Source organism: Dufourea novaeangliae, unplaced genomic scaffold (assembly GCF_001272555.1).
Source record: "Dufourea novaeangliae isolate 0120121106 unplaced genomic scaffold, ASM127255v1 scaffold81, whole genome shotgun sequence".
NCBI lineage: Eukaryota > Metazoa > Arthropoda > Insecta > Hymenoptera > Halictidae > Dufourea > Dufourea novaeangliae.
Genome location: NW_015373973.1, coordinates 464,256 through 483,776, shown reverse-complemented (window position 1 = coordinate 483,776; position 19,521 = coordinate 464,256). Strand labels below are relative to the sequence as shown.

The following is a 19,521-nucleotide window of genomic DNA, read 5'->3' as shown; positions in this document are numbered from 1 at the left end:
ATGCTTGGATGATTCATTTCATAGCATCGAGTCCAGGAAACGTTGCCTCGAATTTCTTGTGTATGTACCGTAAACCGTAAGTGAGTAGGAAAGTCGACCACTGTTCCTGTTCAAAATATCACCGTGTATCACAGTATATTACGTAGAACTTTGATCACACGCGAATAATCTTGTTTCCTCGTCCTTCGCGAAGCCCCAGTTGTATATTATTGTTTTTCTACTATCGTTAGTAGACAACATTCCCGTACTATCGCGAGTAACGCAACCTGTTGAATCCTGACATTCGATCGACATATGCGAGGCGACTCGATCTATCTTTTGATGATTAACAATTCACTTCATCGAGCCAGAAATCGACGATAACTCGATAAAACGTCGGTTATCCTGTTTTCTCTTCTTTGGTCTCTAAAGGCACTTTTTCTTTTCGAAACGGAAAGGATAAAGTTGAATCCGCCCTATACAAAAGCACCACCGCAGCCGAGAATGCTGATGAAATAATTGTATCGAATGTTTTAAACGCGACATGTTTCACGGATAGAAACCGTGACGGAAATGAACGTTTCGATGGGACCAGATACACCCGAGAGAATGGTTTCGACATGTATCGAGTCAACCGGAGAGAAAGGTATGCTCCAGTTATATCCGCGAGATTTTTCAGTCGTGTCATTTCCTCGTCTGACCAGCTCGAAACACCACGCGACACGAAAATTCGTAAATAGTTCAGTGACTCCTCGTCGGATTGAACGATCTCACTTTTAAACTTTACCCGAAAGAGGGATTCATCGACTGGTTCAGACTCTAAGTAACACTTAGTCTCTTTGAATAAATGTCGTTCAGTTGTGATCGTAGTTGTATTTCAATCTTAAAATATTTCAAAGGCATCGTGACCTGACCCACGCGGAATGACAGGCCTCGAGATAATGCTATGACAATTATCAAACGAACAACAGAACAATGATAAAATCTATTATCCCTATTTAATTGTAGCATTGTATATTTCTGTCGCTTTGGTAATTGTATCGAATCGTTATCGTTGAGTCTGCAGGGTATCGCAACGCACAGAAGAGACCACTAGTCTAAAAAAAAGCGATATCTTCAAATATATCAAGAGAATGCAGAGGTAATGATTGTCAACTGTGTGATCGAGCTTGAGTGTAATTTTAGTTCTAATAACCAGAAAATATTCGAGCCCGAAACCGTTTCAATTTTGGAGTAGAAAATTTTGAAATGTACGATACGTAGAATAAACTTACCCAAAATTCAAATTAGAATTTAGTAGCTTATATTTCCAGGTAGAATAAAACCGCTGCATGACGATGCAAATAGGTTTTGCATGCGTAATATTTGACAAGTTACTTGAACACACCGCGTATATACGATACTCGTTCAAATTACATCAGATACGATAACCGGCAAATTTCTGTGTCGACTGTGAAAATTGAAGAACCGGCATGCTGGAACGTAGCCTCGTGAACGAATTCGTTAGTGATGAACATCAAGAAATCGTACTGGAAGTAAAACCGATGGAAGCGTACCTACTCGACTTGAACGATCAACCGGCGGAGATTGTATTTCGAGAATCGATTTACTTCCTGTTTAATTAGAAAATGATGCCACGCACTATCGTGTCTCTTGAAATACAATCGTCCAGTAACGATTTTCAAAACATTATACCACCCCGTAGGTTTGTATGTTGAATTCGATCGAACTTTGTATTCTATCACGGGCAAATATACCGCTCACGTTCCTTACAGTTTAAACAACAAAATCCTCGAACGTTGTACGTGTTAACACATTTTCTTGTAACTTAACTGGTATCGCGCTTTTAGCTTAAAACATTCTACTTTACTATCTGAATACCAAAACGGTTAAACCGACAATGAATAAACAATAATTTAAAACTTCAAAGGTAAATTAGACGACCTTCGTTGACTAGTGGTTACTATATAATTAAAATTGGACGATAATAGCATCAACGATATCGGAACGTTTACATAGTCCACCGACAATGCGTAGCTAGTTTCATTTACAGTTTATTTCCAACCATTTTTCCGCACAAGTATTTTTATTCACAGGCAAAAAACTATAAACATTTATAAATACTAAAATTATTGTAACATAATTATCATAGATTACCACATATTATAAAATATTAATTAATATACAGGATACAGTTAAGATGCATGTTCAAAAACTACTAATGCCAACTTCGATTAATGCAATTATACCGACGAAAAATGGCACGGTAAGAATCTGTGACACTAAATATAAAGCTTTGTTTTTACAAGCTTTCAGTCTATCTGAGAGTTGAAACATTCTGAGCCAATTTTAAGATAAAAAACAATATTAATCTGTCTACTCCTTAACCAAAAAAATGTTACTTTTACTATGGATACTACCCACACAAAAAAGTCACTTACCCTTCTTTTTGTACTATCACCTCTGTTCCTCTATTTGTTACTTGGGAGCTCTGTCCTGAAACAAAAATGGACAAATGCAACATTTCCAAGCTGTCTTTTTTTATTTATATGGCAATAACATTCTATACAATCTATTAAATGTAGTTGAATGAAAATTTAAATACCTGTATTTGTTTTGTCGAGTTGGTACCTGTCTTCTACCAATTCCTTTGTGTTAACCACCTCCATTTTTGGCTACAAAACAACAACACAATAGATAAATGTCTAATTAAAGATATTAAAGCACGAATGTTCGACTAATTATGTTCTCATAAATAATGAACGGTTGAACTGTAATGTAATAAGATTTTAATGTCTTTTACAAATGTACAAAAGTAAATAATGGAGTACAGGAAATCAGTGGCAAAACATCAATGTGCTTTACTGTTGATTTCCATTCTGGATTGTGTAAAAAAAAAAGAGCAAAATATGAGAAAAGAAAGCTTGTGAACTAATCAACAGTCTCTAGACTGCACACAAATTAGATCACCAATTGATATTACTAATTAGCGCTATTGTTCGTTCATACGGAGTGTGTGTAATACTCACATCTGTGAAAAAAATCGAACTAAAGAAACAACGTGACACATTTAGAAAATACGTACCAGTTACGGATCTATTCAGTCAAATATTTTCATAAAAATGAAAGATTTAATCGAGGTTTCGATCTGTTCACTGGTTCGCGCACATTATGCACCATCGAAAGTGGATACATCACTTGCAAGACTTTTGCACTGGACTGATCACAACAACAAGTGTCAAGATATGCTTTGCTCCGAATTAGTCAAACAAGAAGTTCCGAGGCATAAATTAGGTTAAACACTTTCTCTGACTTTTATCGCAAGTATCCTTACCGAAGATCATTAAACAGCTGATTGCAAAGATAACATTACACTACGCTTATTTTTTTGTAAATTTTAGATAACCTGGAAGAGGGAGTTCAAGCCGAACGAAAAAACCATTAGATTACACATCAACGAACTATGCATACGATAAATATACACATACATATACATATACAGTACACTTGATAGACTTCCGATAGTTGGCAAGTTGGCTGGCTCAGTTTGTCTTCTTGTCTTATCCACCATCATTTTCCATCTCTTTTCGTTACCAAACGCTCACCCACGTTGACCAACGCGAGAGTGATAAGAAAAGACCCAATCACGCATCAACTCCTTCCACTTACGCGCGGCTGCTCGAACCGCGTGCGACCTCTTAATGCGTTCTGGCCGTGTTATATTGCCAACGCATGCACCCATGTTAGATGCATACATAGCAATTACAAAGCTAACATGAAAAATACATAAATAAATTCGTTTCAGTAAATAATAAGACGATATCAATAATAATAAAGCATTTAAGAACATGGACAGACGTTCAATTATATACATAATTTGTGCCTATCCTGAGTGGTCTTTAAGAAGGCAGTTAACATCAAATGCATAGAAATGTTTTGATATCATCAGTGTAAAGTAAAGTTTCATATTTTGATATTTATATGAAGACAGTTCTTTTAAAGAATTCTTTCGAAACGAGACATAAGTACAACAGTGCGATCATGCGATCGCGCCACGTTTCATAGATTATCGTTGCATAGACTATAGACAACTATAGACGGGGATGCCGTTTTTCATAACGTGGGTAACGGTAACATGACTTGAGAGGTAGAAGCGGAGTGGACAAATATTTTGTTTAGCGGTGTAGTACCATCAAAATAATATCGCGTAAAAAAGAACTTCCATTTTAGAACTTTGCATAGATTGGATGGATTCTGCCGATTCTGCATACTCTCGACCAATAACATTAAAACAACATCACCAACATTTATGAATATGATTTGTCGAAAAATTCGTCTGTTGTTAACAGTTGTAATTTTTTATTGATGAATTAACAACAAAATCTATATAAAACAGTTAATAAATATAATCAATGGTACATATAATCAATGGTAAATAGATAATGTTCATTGAACCCTATCGTTCACCAATTTAATTTGACGTGTTTGACGTTAAACCCAGTTAAATCGTAAGCCGTAAGCAGAAGAGTGCGCGTGTTAAATAATACACGAGATAATGACTGAAATAATAATTAAAATGGAATAAGAATATATTAGGAGCATTTCACGTATTCAGTATACGCGTATATTAATTAACTAAAAACGGAATATTATTGAAATGACGAATGTCTTACAGTGTTAAAGTGCCAAAAGCACTGTAGATAACTAAGTACATACATTAGTGTACATATACAGGTACACGTGTCAAAATAATTTTATTATTTTCAAAATTTCCTGAGACTAGGCGTATACACCGCAATACACTTATGTAAGATTTATATCTATTTTATTATATTTTAATAAATTTTTCCTATAATTTCTATATTTACACATGCCTTCCTTTCTCTTTCAGGATATCTATAGTTTTATCACTCAACATGTTGATTATATTATTTATTTGTAAAATACTATGTACATTGATTACTTTGCCCATTTTATTGGTAACATGGAGAAGGCTGTACTCGAAAAAGCGATCAGAAAGGTCCCGCAAGGAAATTGTTGTTGGCATCTTTCATCCATATTGTAATGCAGGAGGTGGTGGTGAAAGAGTACTTTGGGCTGCGGTTAGTGCCATACAAACTAGGTATATACAATTCATAGAGACTACTTAATTGGAAATATATATTTTTGTTTCTAAATTCTTCATATTACAGGTATCCAGATATACACATAATAATTTACACTGGAGATCTTGATGCTGATCCAGAACAAATTCTCAATAAAGTGGAAAAAGTATTTAATCTTAAAATTCAACATAAACTTGAGTTTGTATACTTGCATAAACGCAAATGGGTGGAAGCTTCAATGTATCCCTATTTTACCCTTTTGGGTCAAAGTTTAGGATCAGTTTATTTGGGCATTGAAGCTTTAAATAGCTTTGTACCAGGTATATATTGACTATGTGTATTATGTATATTAAATCCCTTTCAAATATATGCCTAAGATGTAATTTCAGATATTTACATTGATACTATGGGTTATGCATTTACATACCCATTATTTAGATATATTGGGGGATGTCGAGTAGCATCATACACTCATTATCCTACAATTTCAACCGATATGTTGAGGCATGTTTACAGAAGAGTTATTTCGCATAATAATAGACGAGTCATAGCTAGAAATCCATTTTTATCTGCAGCCAAAATTGTTTACTATAAATTGTTTGCATTTGTAAGTAAATTGAATCTGACAAGCACTCGCGCTTCATTATTATAATCAATGGCAACTGATTTAGATGTATGGTTTGGCTGGCAGTAGTGCAGAAATTATTATGGTGAATTCTTCATGGACTGAAGAACACATCAATGCCATTTGGAAGTGTCCATTGAAAACTCATAGGATTTATCCACCATGCGATGTGAAGCACTTGACAGAATTACCACTTCTTAGTGATGAAGAGAAGAGCAATAACATTCGTATAGTGTCAGTTGCACAATTCAGACCAGAAAAGAATCATCCATTAATGTTAAGAGGAATGTATGAACTTAGGTCAATCATTGAAGAAAAAGTTTGGGACAAGGCAAGTTTGATGAAAATTTCATTAAACACTATGAATGATCATAAAAAATGTTACATTAAATATTATTTGATCTTTCTAGATTCGTCTAATTCTCATCGGTTCTTGTCGAGATGCGAATGATGAAATGCGTGTTAAAGACATGCAGGATTTATCTAAACACTTTGCATTAGACGAAAACGTGGAATTTAAACTGAATATACCATATTCCGAGCTTATATCAGAACTTCAACAGGCAACAATAGGATTGCATACTATGTGGAATGAACATTTTGGTATCAGTGTAGTTGAATGCATGGCAGCAGGATTAATTGTTGTGGCTCATGCTTCTGGGGGTCCAAGGTAAAATGTTATCAAAAAACCATGTAATGAATGAAATAGAATTAAAGTGTCCTTAATTTGTTTACTAATTGTAGAGCTGATATAATAGAAATGCAACCAGGATCGCAAAATGGTTTTTTGGCTGAAGAAGCAGAAGAGTATGCAAGAATAATTTTACATATTATTAATATGCGTCCAGAAGACAGAAATACTATTAAAATGGCTGCTAGGTATTATCTATTTTGTATTGAAAATATACACTTTTACATAAACATTACCAAGCAAAAATAATTCTTTTCAGAGCATCCGTAAGCCGATTTTCAGACGAAGTATTTGAAAGAGAATTCTTACGAACTATAGAACCATTTTTCAGACAAAAACAGGAATGATTGATTTTTACATAAAATTCACTTTACGTTATCAGTTTAAGAATAAAAATAAATTTTTTTAAAATACATAGTTTCTGCATTATATTATGAAACCATGGTAACTTATTAGTGGAAAATATTTGTTTAAGTGTTATACAATAAAAAAAAGTGATATAGACACACAAAAATTGTTAATTGTTCAATGTTAAGACAATCACACGAATATATTTAGATAACTTTAAGCAAATATTTATTCCTTGAAAAAGAGTAGAAATAAAAAAAGTACATTATACTTATAATACTATATGTGTATTATGCATTTTATATTTAAAGAGTACTAATTAGTAATTACATTATAGAATGTACAATTGTCATTTATCTCATAACTTTGTTTTCGTAATTACAGCCATCACACTCTAAAATATATGAAATATTATCTCCAACTTCTTTTTCACTCAATTTAAAGTGAAGGTTATAATCTTTTAACATCATCTCTGCCACCTTTATAGCAGTCTCAGTGTGACAACTCAGTTTTTGTGATCCAAGTTTAATCTTAGAAGTACCTTTTGCCAAAGCCATCAAAATTATTAACTGAAATACACAGATATTATAAAATGAAATAATATGTTTAAAGAACTGTCAATGGTGATTATTTTGTAACAATAAAGTACCTGATCTTGTGCATGTTCATCAACACAAGATCCTGTTAAAATTGCATCTAAGATTTCATTAGCGGCCTGTACACCTGGTGCTATTTGTTCCTGACGACCCAAACCCAAGGCAGAACCACCAAAAATACATCCACTAGTGGAAGTGCACACTACACTAATGCCAATTATGTCCAGTTGTTAAATGCAATATGTACAGTTACTTTTATTTATAACATTCTAATATCTCACTTGATGCCAGATCCATTTCCAACAGCTACAGATTGGTCCTCCTTATAGGTGTATATATTTACTGGTGGAACATGAATATTATGTTTATGAAAACCTTCTATTAAAATTGACCTTGCATCTTCTGCCATTTTATGTGCTTCCTACCACAAATTATTATTTAAAACAAATTTAATACTTGTCAAATTGTCATCATAATTCTATTACAGAATAATAAAACACATACCTTGATAGGCACAACACCCGCAACATAAGCCCATCCTAATACCTCATTAGGTACTCCAGGATCGACTAATGTAATAGCATTCAATACATGTACAGGTTTTATGTACAAATGTATTTCTCCACCTCCCTTTGGGTAGTACCCCCTCCATTGATCATTAAAAAATTAATACTCTCTACAGAATATACTCTAACCCTTATGTTAAATATTATCCGAAACAATATTGTTTATAGGATTATAAATATATACATGTATATATGAATACCTTCTTACAACTTTGAAATCAAAATCAGCTCCAAATTTGTTAAGTAATGGTCGTAACACTTCTGTAAGGTATTCTATGTGTGGCCCCATAGGAACATTTGTGCCACCTTTAAGAATTAATGTAACAGCATTTCTTTGTGGGAAAAGAAGAGCACAGGGCAATGCTATCTGAGCTGACAAGCAAATGCAACCAGCAGTTCCTATATCTGCAACAAATGTATGCCTCCCATCTGCTTTCAACTGATTAGGTTTAAATTCTATACATGTTGATCCTTTATATGCTCCTCCAACTTTTGCATTGCACATACTTTTTAATAATTCTACTCCTATAATAATATTTTATTACAAATCAATTCACTGTAACTTGTAAGTATTGTACCTTTTAAATGTTGTGCAGCAAGTCCAGGTTTAGATCGTCCAGCTCGTATATTATCAATTCTTACTGGAATTTTGTATAATGCACTTAAACAAAGTGCTATCCTTAGCACTTGGCCACCCTTTATGAGAAAATAAACATAAACTAGTGTATATGCATTTCGTTCACAGTTATTAACTTTGTAACCTAACAAAAGGAATGTCTGTTTCAGGCAAAAAACAGTTTCTATATTAATATATATGTAAGTACATAGATACTTACACCCTCGCCTAAGCTACCATCAATTTGTACCAGAGACGTCATAGTATGAGTGGTATAAGCAAATAAACAAGAACAAACACGTAATAGTATCTTATGCAAATGTCTCTGACAGTTCAAAGCCACTTTTTTCAAAGTTTTTGAATGAAACTGAAAGGAGCTCCCTTCAAGAAGACTCTCCTAATACTAGTAGACTACTTACTACTACCAGAGTACTACCACTACCTACGTTCACGAGGCACGTAGGATCATCCTACTAGGATGTCAATACGTATATGTACATATCATACATATGTACATATGTACATATATAGCTTCATGAATGTTTATCTTATCCTATAAACGTATATATAGCTGTATGTAGTTAAATTAGTAAAAACATTATTTTATATAAACATTATATAAAAAAATAGAATGTTGCTATTGATATAACTACGGACATAGAAAGTCCTGAATTAATTAATTCAAAGAGAAACAAAAGAAAGCAAAGTAAAAGTGAAATTTACAATGCACGTTTTTTCACTTTTATTATGAATAAATTTGTTAATATCACGAATTTAATGTCCATATTTGAAATAGTACTATTTCACATCATATGCGAATAAAACGCGACATCCCGACCATTTATTAAGTACAATATGGCATGATTTGTATTATATTTTTTTAATAAACTTTTTGTTTTATTGTACAGTATTAGAAAATTTAAATAAAATTAACTATTCTTTGTGCAGATGTATTTTAACAGTTTCTTAGTTTTACATTGTCCTATGGAAATAATAATTTCCAACGAATAAGAATATCCAAATTGTACAATACAATTACATTTTTTTATACCCTTTCACAATAACATGAATAATAATATTCTACATTCATTACTAGTTTCTCAAATGTTTCTATTATAGCTTTAAAGAGAAATAAAATGTAGAAACAAATTATTATGGTGTATATCACGTGTGAATTTTTTAATGATTATACTCAAAGTCAAATGGTCCTTAAGACATGTAACATTGTTGTTTTCTTAAACATCTTGTTGTTTGGGCACTTCAATATAATTCCTTTTATACAAAATAAAATTAATTTGTAAGAAAAATAATTAAATCTGTATTCTTTGTTACATTGAAATTTATATTTTTTTGTACTTTGTTTTGATCTCTTATTATGAAAATGATGTATCAAAAGTAATTTTGGAAAAATATGCAGAATCACAGGTAGGTAATACTGGTTAGTGAGTGCTAGTGAGAAAAATTTGAGAATTACTGTTCTTTTAAAATTTACTTGCACATTTTTTGATTTTAAATACACTTCTGAATAGTAGTCTGAAGTGCCAGTATTACACTAAGATATGTAATTTCAATTATTTTTTTCTTTTTGTTCTACTACTTTATTTCTTAAAAATGTATCAATAAAATGAGATGAAAATTTAAAGCATAGATACACCTTATGACTAGCGTAAACTGGCTAAGAATGCAGAAATATATTAACAACTGAGCTGTTCTCTTTCAAGGTAATTATCCCTTCAAAGTAACAAGCAATAACTATACTTTTATGTGTAGTTTAAAAATTAGGCGCAATGTATAGAATAAGACTTAATGCCTTCATGTTTTTACAATCAATCTTTTTTGTATCAATACTTTACAATTAGGAAGTATTTATTCAACATAAATTATGTATAGTAAATTCGGAGTATTTTTGTTTCGTTTTTTCTGTGTTGTACGATAACACTATGAGATTGCCGCATATTTTAACATATGAGAAAGACAATAAATTGTTGCAGATACATTTTAAATTCTCAAATGCTCGAGACAATTTCACTACCTTTTAATAATAATTGCCACTGTTGAAAACTACCTTAGTAAAAAATTCTATCACAAATTGTGGCTTTAAAATGTTATTCTTATCTCTAATTATATGTAATACTATATACCTTAAATTAGTTTTACACGTATTTATACTTTCACAGCTGACAATTTTTGCCTTTTTTCAAACAGTTTGTCTGAAGCATTTAAGATTATATCATTAACCCCTTGCGCTCTTAATTGTATTTATCAAGAACATACACGTAGCATATTTTCTCATAATTTTCCACTAATTCTTTACAAATACTGCTTAAATTTAAATCAGCTTTGGTTTAATTCAAAAGCCGCCTAGAGGCAACAACCATCTTTTGGTTTCATATATTCTTTAGACGTTAATTATGCACACCCATCTAATTCAGAAATGAATTTTGTATGCAAAGGTTTAAAAACTTCAGAGAAAATAGTTCATGGAGAATATATAGCGAAAAGGGCAAAACACAATTGGAGTGCAAAAGGTTAAAGTAGTTTAAATTATTTAATATAAATGCACTGTTGCATCCATCATTCGATTGATATACCGTAAAAACATCTGATAGAAGACTACTCTATTTACATTCATTCATAGTTCTTTCTTAAACAATACATAATTTAAATACAGTCTTACGACAAAACATCAAACAGTGATTTTATTTTTAGTAAATTTTAAGAGTTAAGATTTATTGAACATTTTGATCATCCTAATTAAAGTTAACATTTTAATTTACTTTTAAATAATTTGTTAACCTTTTCGTTATACTCGCGTATAATTGATTTTCTCGCGTTTCTAACACATTCCGCAAACGTACGTGTATACGTATAATATAGCAATGTTTTATCCATAATGTACGGATTACAATGGACATTGTATCACATTAACTTCGATATTACTAAAATACGATTTGCTGTTTCGATTCTCATTCAATTCATTTGCACAACACTCTTGTGTTTATACAGGTATGAAATATTAATTTTAGAACGGAAATTCTCGTCTTTCCTTATAAAATGTATAGTACAATTTAAAAAAAAAAAGATTTGCTTTAATGCAACTAATATATCCAAAATCGATTCGATTTCCCAATTTCGAATACTGCAGTGAAATATGAACTTACACTTGATTCAAGTTTTCAATATATGATACAAAGGAGATATCTGACAGTTCGCCGTACGACGTAAATACATCAGTATTTGTACTCTCCATTTAAATTTCTAACTTCAAATTAAAATTACACTTCCTTTATTGCTCGGTTGACGGATTAACACTGAACATCTGAACCAGCGCCTAAAAGATAACACCATATAAGTTCTAATATATTCCTTTGTTTTTTAATTGTATTTACAACAGTAAGTCACTCACTTTAAGGCCTCGATACTGCCGCTTAACGTCTCTTGTTCCCATGAAGTCGACCGAATTTACGATTTTTTCTGTAAACACAGAAGAAACACCTAATATCCCACAGGTTTCCCAAATTTTACTTAATATCCCAGAACAAATACTTGTGCATAAATAAGTACATTATATTACAAAAATATACCTAATTTTACTCGGTGAAGGAACTGGAGCGTGTTCGGCGATAACAGGTAATACAGAAGTGAATTTATCAGTTGGACGTAAAAGGCGCGCCGTACGAGAGGACAATCTCCATATCAGTCTTTGTTTGTGAGGAGTTTGCTCTTGAGCATTGTATTTGCTCAATACAGCACCTACAGCCTCATGTGTAGAAAAAAAACTTGTGTCTGAAATCTACAAGAAAGCATTATAAATAAACGCTACTGTATATACAAACTTAGGAGAAACATTGATTCGCAACTAAATCTTGTTAACACTAACCTTAAATATCTTCTGAAGTTCTAAAGCGAATTCTAAAAGTTTAAGCATCTGATGTTTTGGTGTTACAGATGTACAGATGGTAGAGGAACTAGGTATAGCGGTTGTAGATACAGTAGTATCTGGATTAGTATCCAGGCGATTAACTGCGCTATCTAAGTATGTGAAAAGTAAAACAAGCGCTACCTCGGATGGCCTTAAACTTGCACAATTACCATCACAAGCAACCATCTCTAACCTGAGAAGAAGCTCAGATTCCTGGAATATCACATATGATGAATTAAAATTTCTCTTAATTTACACTTCAGTTAACAAGTTTCGGTCAGTCAGAGTTATTTCTGTAATAGTGTTTGAGAGATTAAATCCAATTTATCCATTTTATACATAAATCGTAGCATTTCATATGTATCGAATTTCAGGATATATGTAGAACATCGTAACATAAATAACATGCTTCCCAAATTTGTCTTTAAAATGCTTTTATCTTTAAGTTACCATTTAGTTGCACTGACTAACCAAAATTTGAGTATAATACTATATATATTGTATCTTACCGTAACAATATTATTATATATATCTCCCACACCTAACTGTGATGCAAGTGCATGGAACATGGCATTGAGTAATCGAAGAAAAGTCAAGGATGTAGTGGGTTGAGTACCAGGCACCCATTCTAATTTGTTCCGTATTACTTCCGACATACGCTTAAGATCACCACCTGTGCACTTGCACTGGGAAATAGAGACTAAGTGTTCAGCATCCAGGGACTGTGATAATTGAACAGCAGCTATATGGAAAGCAGATACACTGATGCAATCCATATGTTTTGGTCTTGCTTTCATTTTTGTTAAGAAGCGGTCCATTAAATTGATGGCAATAAAAAACACATCTGATGGTAAGTCGTACCATACTTTCAAACATCTCAAAACATGGGCTGATCCATCACGAGCTCCAATTGTTATCTCATCATTCTGAAAGACAGCAGGATAGATTATACAGAAGAAATGTATATATCTATGTATTGTTTCTAATGCATAGTAAATTCAAAAATATAAAAATATAAATTTAAAATACCAAATTCTCTATACTGTATAATATGCATCATTCCTACACTTACTTGCGATATACTGGGTAACTGAAGGTTAGGTTGATATTTTACTTCAAGGACTAAAGCTTCCTGCAGTTGTTCGAGTAATGGGTAGACTGCATCCGGTAAAGGCAAGCCCGATGTGTCCATTCCTGAAGTGTGTGACCAACAGCTAACTACAGCAACAATTAAATAATAATGTTACACAGAAGAGGTGTAGTGTGGCTGATGATATGGCTGTCACACAACAAGAATGACGCAGCTGGCTAGCCTTGTATCTGTAAAAATAACATAATATTGGAATTAAAGTAATCATACAAAACATCTCATCTTAATTGTTATCATAATTAATAACTAAGCTTGAAACATAAGATATGAAGTTATTTAAATTATGATAAAACGTGATTGAATATATTGAGTAAATATTGTAAATGGTGTGATAATTGGAATGACAAGATGAAAGAAAGTTAATATATGACACACTAAATTATTAATATAAATATAAAACATAAAACAATTATGTCACATAACAAAACACTATCAATTACTATTTAAATATTCAAACGTACAAATGTGTTTAAAAAACTATTCAAATAATCTGTTCTCCACTTTGATGTTTCTTCACTGATCCGTGAGTACGTGTTTGCATCCACGCGCCGACAAACAGACTAATTGAAAGTTTCGAAGAATGTACTAGAAAACTGATTCATTCGAAATAACTACGAGAAATCTCTGTCTTGTGTTTTTCCCTCGTATTGTTTTTAGATAGTACATTAACACAGAAGATACTATTGTAACAAAATTCTATTGAAGGTTCTATCATAACGTATTTAAAAAGAGTTATAACAGAAGAATGTAAACGTGTAACCACTTTTAATATTTTGATTGTTCACGAGTTATTTCATTAGATCGAAATGTCTGAATCATCGTATACAATTAAAGAATTTAAGGCTTCATTTGTGATGTAATATGGTGGTTTAAAGGTACTCGCATAAAAATTCATGCTGTAACCACTTGTACCTTGATTCTGTGTTAAGTGGGTATATGTATTATTTAAGGTTATCGAAAGTCGTGATGAATTATGGAAATATTTAAAACATGAAAAAAGATTAGTAAATAATATTTGAAACAAAATGTACTCTGGGGAAATCCGCCAAAATTTTAGTAAAATACGAATTGTTAATATGAACGAATATGTACAAGAATTATTAATTTAAATGAATGTTTGCTGCAGAAAACGTTACAACAATACATTTTCGTTCAACAACCTTCGAAAACACCTTCATGTACAAAAAAAGGGGGAGAAAATGGTTGGCATTGAACTGCAACACGACGACGAGTCTGCTGCAACCTTAAGTTGTACGGACATATACCTATTCGGAAGATTCACTGTAATTAACTTCAAATACTTGTATCAGTTTATGACACCACAGTGAAATCATATTAATAAATTTATACATTTATATTGCACCAAATAAAATTTTATATCTCGCGAACAAAAATTCTATAAAATAGCTGGTATAAAAATTTGAATGGTTATTGTTTGAAACTTAAATTTCTGTACGATTATTGCTTTTTAATTTTCTAAATTATATCGTTCTATATATAATGTTTTTTTACATGCATGCTAATATACCCTATTTATTGACAAATAATATTATAAATTTGTGAAAAACTATCAAACTAACATCTACAAGTAGAGCAATAAAAATAAATAAGAAAATGCATATATTTTAAACAACAGTTTACTTTGTGAAAATTAAAAAATAAATCTTACACGATTTAACAGCCTTCTCTCAAATTCTAAAAGGCAGTATGTAATGAATAATAAAAGAATTAACAAAATTTAAGAAGCAGTAAACACAAGGAACGTTTATATATATTTCGAATGGTATTGATTATAGTTGGCGGGAAGTATTTATAATTTATTATGTCTAATAATGAGCTCGTATACGTACGATTTGTTTGTAAGAACACGTTATCGTAAGATCACTGAACTATCAAAAAACTATATACACTTCTTTTTTAGTTTCTTTACGTAAGAGCAAAAAGCTCCCACGAGGAGCAAAAGTACGCTCTTTGAGCGCGTACTCGACGATACTGTTGCTCACATCCTTACATCTGCTTTGTAAATCGTCACGGATGAACAATACCCGAACTGCTACGACAACGTACGAACTCTAACGAACGTTACTCTGAAACGATCTACGAAGCTAACGTATAAAACTTTTGTTATAACAAACACTTTATTTAAACAAAGCACATTCTTTTGCGGGTAGTGAATATTTATTTTGATGTGTTTATTTGTAATTTATATTTCAGTAATTCTTTGAAATTTTGTATACAGCCTATACTACTTTCAGAAATATATTCTTTAAAAAAGAAATGACCGTATTTCAAAACTCGTGTTATTATTATAAAATTTCGTCAATTCCGCTATGTTGACGTTCTGTATCACCTTTTACAAATAGTTACAGTTTTTACTGATATCCTCTCAGAAAAAATTAAAATACCTTAAAAGATTTTGTACTTATAGGACAGGCTGAATTTTTATACGATGTATTTACCAAGAAATGACTTGTAAAGGTTCTTGAATTCCCGCACTGAATGAACTTCGAAACGAACTCTGGTTTGTTTATTTTCATCAATGTTTCGTATTGTTTTACCTTAGTCATCAATGATAAGGCATAACACTTATATATATATATATATAAAATAAACATTTACCTCAACCAAAATTGTCTCGTTAAGTTATCTTTCATTTTGTACATTATTATTATTAATGAAGAAAAAACTTTTGCAAGATTCACAGTGATTTGCCATTACATATAAAACTCAATAGTAAAATATTTAAAAACTATTAAATATGCTGCAGTATTATAGATAGAAATAAAAAAAGTGTTTATGTACTTTAAATTTGTCAGAGAGAAGAGAATTTTATTCCAAGATATGATATTTTGTCAAGTATGCAACAATTGATAATCTATTTACTCTACCATTCCAGTTTTACCACCATTTTGTCTTAGCTGAGCATTCGAGCTTATTTAATGACAATATATCGTAAAGTGATAAACATCCAAAGAGAAACTCACCCGGATGCGTCCGAAACGCTTTCACGTGAATAGATCACCCAATCTTGGCTTTTTTTATCGTATTCGTCGGTATAGAGAGGAAACAGAACCGCAGACGAACTACTGGGTTTGACAGTTGTTCTAACAATAAGAAATGGCGGAGCTACGTGCGTTCAGCTGATCATTACGCGTCAACGCACGCTCATGCGTAATAAAAATAGTTCCCTTACAAATGTATATTAACATTTACTTTTCCAAGAAAATATCAACTTATCGCTATTATAAATTATTCCTATCGGCTCAAAGATAAATTCCTCTATACTATATGAAATTAAACATTATCATTTTTAATTTAACATTAATTAAACGCTGTTTGATAACCTTGAGATTTAACGGAGGAAATAGGTAGTGATATCAATACGCGAATTATAGTTTTCAGTTGTATTAAAAATTAACTTGGAATATATTCTATTCAAGGATGTTTTAATGATAATACGAATACAAGCATAAACGTAAATATAATAATAGCTATAGTAATAATTTTATTGATTTTGGCTCTGTATTTTTGCAAGATATTTTTGTATGAATAATTAAGATTTGTTAATGCTAAATGTAAAATGAGCTGATATAGTAATACTAGAAGTAAATATTAGGTGCTTTCTCCGGTCAAGGTCGAATTTTCACACGAATTTCGTTGATACCGTTAAAATCGTTTAAATATAGTTCATGAGCTAACTTCAGTCGATTATATAGGACATGTAAATTATGACAAGAGTTCATTGGCCAACTCTACTTGTAGAAACTGATACAAAAATTATAATGCTTCCATACGTTACACACATTTGTTGTAATATTACTGCTTTCATACATTTAATTTTCTAAAAAAATTATACTTATAATAACTACCATTAGACATAAGTATGTATCAGCAAAAGTATACTTTGCTGATTTTATATTAAATTCGTTTCAATTATGTTAGGAGAAATATCACATTTTGTATTGTAAAAGTACGTTCCTTCATACTAAACTACATAAATAATACACACAACTTTCTCAAATTCTTCTATATTAAATGCAAAATCTTATGTATAAGATTATGTAATTTGGCAATAATGTTCTTAATAAAACATATATCTTATCTGTCTTTGTCATTACACAAATGTTGATCTGATTTCAATTTTTCTACCCGTTGTTTTTCTAGTACCTTTACAGCAGATTCTAATGTAAATAAATGTTCGTCGTATACATTTGGTGCTATTATTCGCATTGCAGAGGCTAATTTATACAGATACTCTGTATTAGCCCCACTAGGACCATGAGACACAAGTATCTGTTTTGCTATTGTAGATTCATCTTCTACACCTGCATAATTTGGATTATCTTCTCCACCTATGTAAATTGTAATATAAAACGGTGTATTATCTGGATTTGTTGGTATCAGCTTTGCACTTTCAAGGTTGCCTTGAGAATCAGTATTTGCTAAGGTATGAGGTCCAATGTTCTCTATCATATATGATGGATAAAAAAGAATACGTTTTCTTTCATAACCACCTTTTTCTCTGTAATCTAAGTGTTTGACAACATTATCTATATCTTGAGATGATATTTTATATGCAACACCCCATACTTCATCATTGGTATTATCAGAAGAAAGTAACGTGACAACACGACCAGGCTAAAAATAAATTTACATTTAATTAAATTAATATATAGGAATTGCAAAAGAAGTAACAAAACATAAATTATAGTAAAACAATAAAGAGGCATAGAGTGTATAAATAAAATTGTTTTAATATAACAACTTATTTAAAAAAAATTTTTACCGAAATTTAATATCAAAATAATTATATAAATACTTACTTTACTGGGTACACCTCTATGGTCTGTACTTTTTTGATAAAATCTCCTGATGTATCCTTTAATGTGTCCAACCAAAATCTTTTCATACGGAAAATCCGCTTTCCATATTAGTGAACCATAACCAAATACCCACATTATAATTATTCTCATTAAACAATAATTAACTTAATGACTCATCTGATTTCTTATCAGAAACGATGTTTATCAATACATAGGTGCAAGCATTAAGAAAGACATTGCGCTATCCCTATTTATATATAGAAGTATGTGTTTTCTCGTATGACAACTCACACTCTTTATCACTCTTTATTAACAATTTGGAGAAGATACTGATTATTACATATATTTATACATATAAGGAACAGAATAATATTTAGAATTATAATTTTTAATATATAATAATTTCGGAAAAACTTATAATTTTTGAATAGATATACTAAACGTCTTCTGTTGTTGTAATTTTACGTAAAGCAATTTTGAACCATGTTTATGTTTTGCACGTGCACTTATATGTTAGTAGGTGACCATGTGGATAAATTGGTAGTCAACAATGTAGTGTCATCTGTAATATGAAACTTTTGATAGTTTATTATTACAATAACTTATGTATTAAACTGTATTAATACATATTGTAGTTAATTTAAATCTTAAAATGATTTCGAAGCTCCTATGTACCGATGTGCTTGCTATTCGTTGCGTACATGACTTAATTTTTGTAGGTTAGTTTAGCATGTATGAACATTATTAGTGATTATGAAACTTTAATTGTATAACATTAAAAATCGACTCAGATCCCAATCAATCCTTATTATCCCTTGAAATTTTCATTTTAATTTTCATATTATTTCTTGTTTCTCCCTACAGGTATAGGATGCACATTGCACATTTTTAACATTGATACCTTTACGTTAGAAAAAAGAATAGATTGTCTTTATCCGTATAAGATACATGGAATCATTGAAGGTCCTAATAATAAGTTAGCTGTGTTTGGTGCTAATTCATTCTGTACCTACGTTGTATACAAAAAAGAAGGAACAATAGTGTAAGTATATTAAATATTATATGTATAATATAATTATTACTTCATTAAAGTATTTATT

At 31.3% G+C, this 19,521-nt stretch overlaps 4 protein-coding genes across 6 annotated transcripts; 1 reads left to right on the top strand and 3 right to left on the bottom strand.

Annotated features, from left to right (window-relative positions):
- The first annotated feature begins 4,691 nt into the window (after window positions 1-4,691).
- On the top strand, window positions 4,692-6,747 carry LOC107186903 (GDP-Man:Man(3)GlcNAc(2)-PP-Dol alpha-1,2-mannosyltransferase). Its single transcript, XM_015574865.1, has 8 exons — window positions 4,692-4,786; window positions 4,871-5,101; window positions 5,172-5,404; window positions 5,474-5,691; window positions 5,756-6,040; window positions 6,120-6,379; window positions 6,454-6,588; window positions 6,660-6,747. Coding segments are annotated over exons 1-8 (1,452 nt in total). The 5' UTR covers window positions 4,692-4,784.
- A 354-nt stretch (window positions 6,748-7,101) lies between these two features.
- On the bottom strand, window positions 7,102-8,841 carry LOC107186909 (RNA 3'-terminal phosphate cyclase). The gene is made up of 7 exons (XM_015574872.1): window positions 8,747-8,841; window positions 8,489-8,606; window positions 8,111-8,435; window positions 7,849-7,990; window positions 7,626-7,765; window positions 7,398-7,551; window positions 7,102-7,317 (listed from the first exon to the last, which is right to left on the bottom strand). The coding sequence occupies exons 1-7, from the start codon at window positions 8,786-8,788 to the stop codon at window positions 7,102-7,104; spliced, it is 1,137 nt and encodes a 378-aa protein (XP_015430358.1). The 5' UTR covers window positions 8,789-8,841.
- A 2,935-nt stretch (window positions 8,842-11,776) lies between these two features.
- Window positions 11,777-16,686, bottom strand: LOC107186885 (cyclin-G2). Of its 3 annotated transcripts, none has more exons than XM_015574840.1 (7): window positions 16,583-16,686; window positions 13,521-13,768; window positions 12,958-13,374; window positions 12,407-12,661; window positions 12,111-12,319; window positions 11,933-12,021; window positions 11,777-11,857 (listed from the first exon to the last, which is right to left on the bottom strand). In XM_015574840.1, exons 2-6 carry the CDS (start codon window positions 13,638-13,640, stop codon window positions 11,955-11,957), a joined length of 1,068 nt encoding a protein of 355 aa, XP_015430326.1. In that variant the 5' UTR covers window positions 13,641-13,768; window positions 16,583-16,686; the 3' UTR covers window positions 11,777-11,857; window positions 11,933-11,954. The 3 variants fall into 3 exon arrangements, with proteins under 3 accessions (XP_015430326.1, XP_015430328.1, XP_015430327.1); XM_015574842.1 differs by having other exon boundaries at window positions 11,933-12,000; XM_015574841.1 differs by lacking the exon at window positions 16,583-16,686 and adding an exon at window positions 15,449-15,478.
- A 1,010-nt stretch (window positions 16,687-17,696) lies between these two features.
- Window positions 17,697-18,556, bottom strand: LOC107186830 (putative glutathione-specific gamma-glutamylcyclotransferase 2). Its single transcript, XM_015574773.1, has 2 exons — window positions 18,422-18,556; window positions 17,697-18,236 (listed from the first exon to the last, which is right to left on the bottom strand). Exons 1-2 carry the CDS (start codon window positions 18,554-18,556, stop codon window positions 17,697-17,699), a joined length of 675 nt encoding a protein of 224 aa, XP_015430259.1.
- Between the last annotated feature and the right edge of the window lie 965 nt (window positions 18,557-19,521).

Excerpts from the sequence above, each read along its gene's own strand:
- LOC107186909 (XM_015574872.1), bottom strand. The coding sequence starts at position 8,788 with ATGACGTCTCTGGTACAAATTGATGGTAGCTTAGGCGAGGGT. Across the intron at positions 8,607-8,746 it reads ATGGTAGCTTAGGCGAGGGT|GGTGGCCAAGTGCTAAGGAT; the intron begins GTAAGTATCTAT and ends TTTCTCATAAAG. Across the intron at positions 7,766-7,848 it reads CGGGTGTTGTGCCTATCAAG|GAAGCACATAAAATGGCAGA; the intron begins GTATGTGTTTTA and ends AATTTGTGGTAG.
- LOC107186830 (XM_015574773.1), bottom strand. The coding sequence starts at position 18,556 with ATGTGGGTATTTGGTTATGGTTCACTAATATGGAAAGCGGATTTTCCG. Across the intron at positions 18,237-18,421 it reads ATAGAGGTGTACCCAGTAAA|CCTGGTCGTGTTGTCACGTT; the intron begins GTAAGTATTTAT and ends ATTTATTTTTAG.
- LOC107186885 (XM_015574840.1), bottom strand. The coding sequence starts at position 13,640 with ATGGACACATCGGGCTTGCCTTTACCGGATGCAGTCTACCCATTACTC. Across the intron at positions 12,662-12,957 it reads TATATAATAATATTGTTACG|GAATCTGAGCTTCTTCTCAG; the intron begins GTAAGATACAAT and ends GTGATATTCCAG. Across the intron at positions 12,022-12,110 it reads CCTTCACCGAGTAAAATTAG|GTGTTTCTTCTGTGTTTACA; the intron begins GTATATTTTTGT and ends GTGGGATATTAG.
- LOC107186903 (XM_015574865.1), top strand. Across the intron at positions 5,102-5,171 it reads GTTAGTGCCATACAAACTAG|GTATCCAGATATACACATAA; the intron begins GTATATACAATT and ends TTCATATTACAG. Across the intron at positions 6,589-6,659 it reads ACTATTAAAATGGCTGCTAG|AGCATCCGTAAGCCGATTTT; the intron begins GTATTATCTATT and ends AATTCTTTTCAG.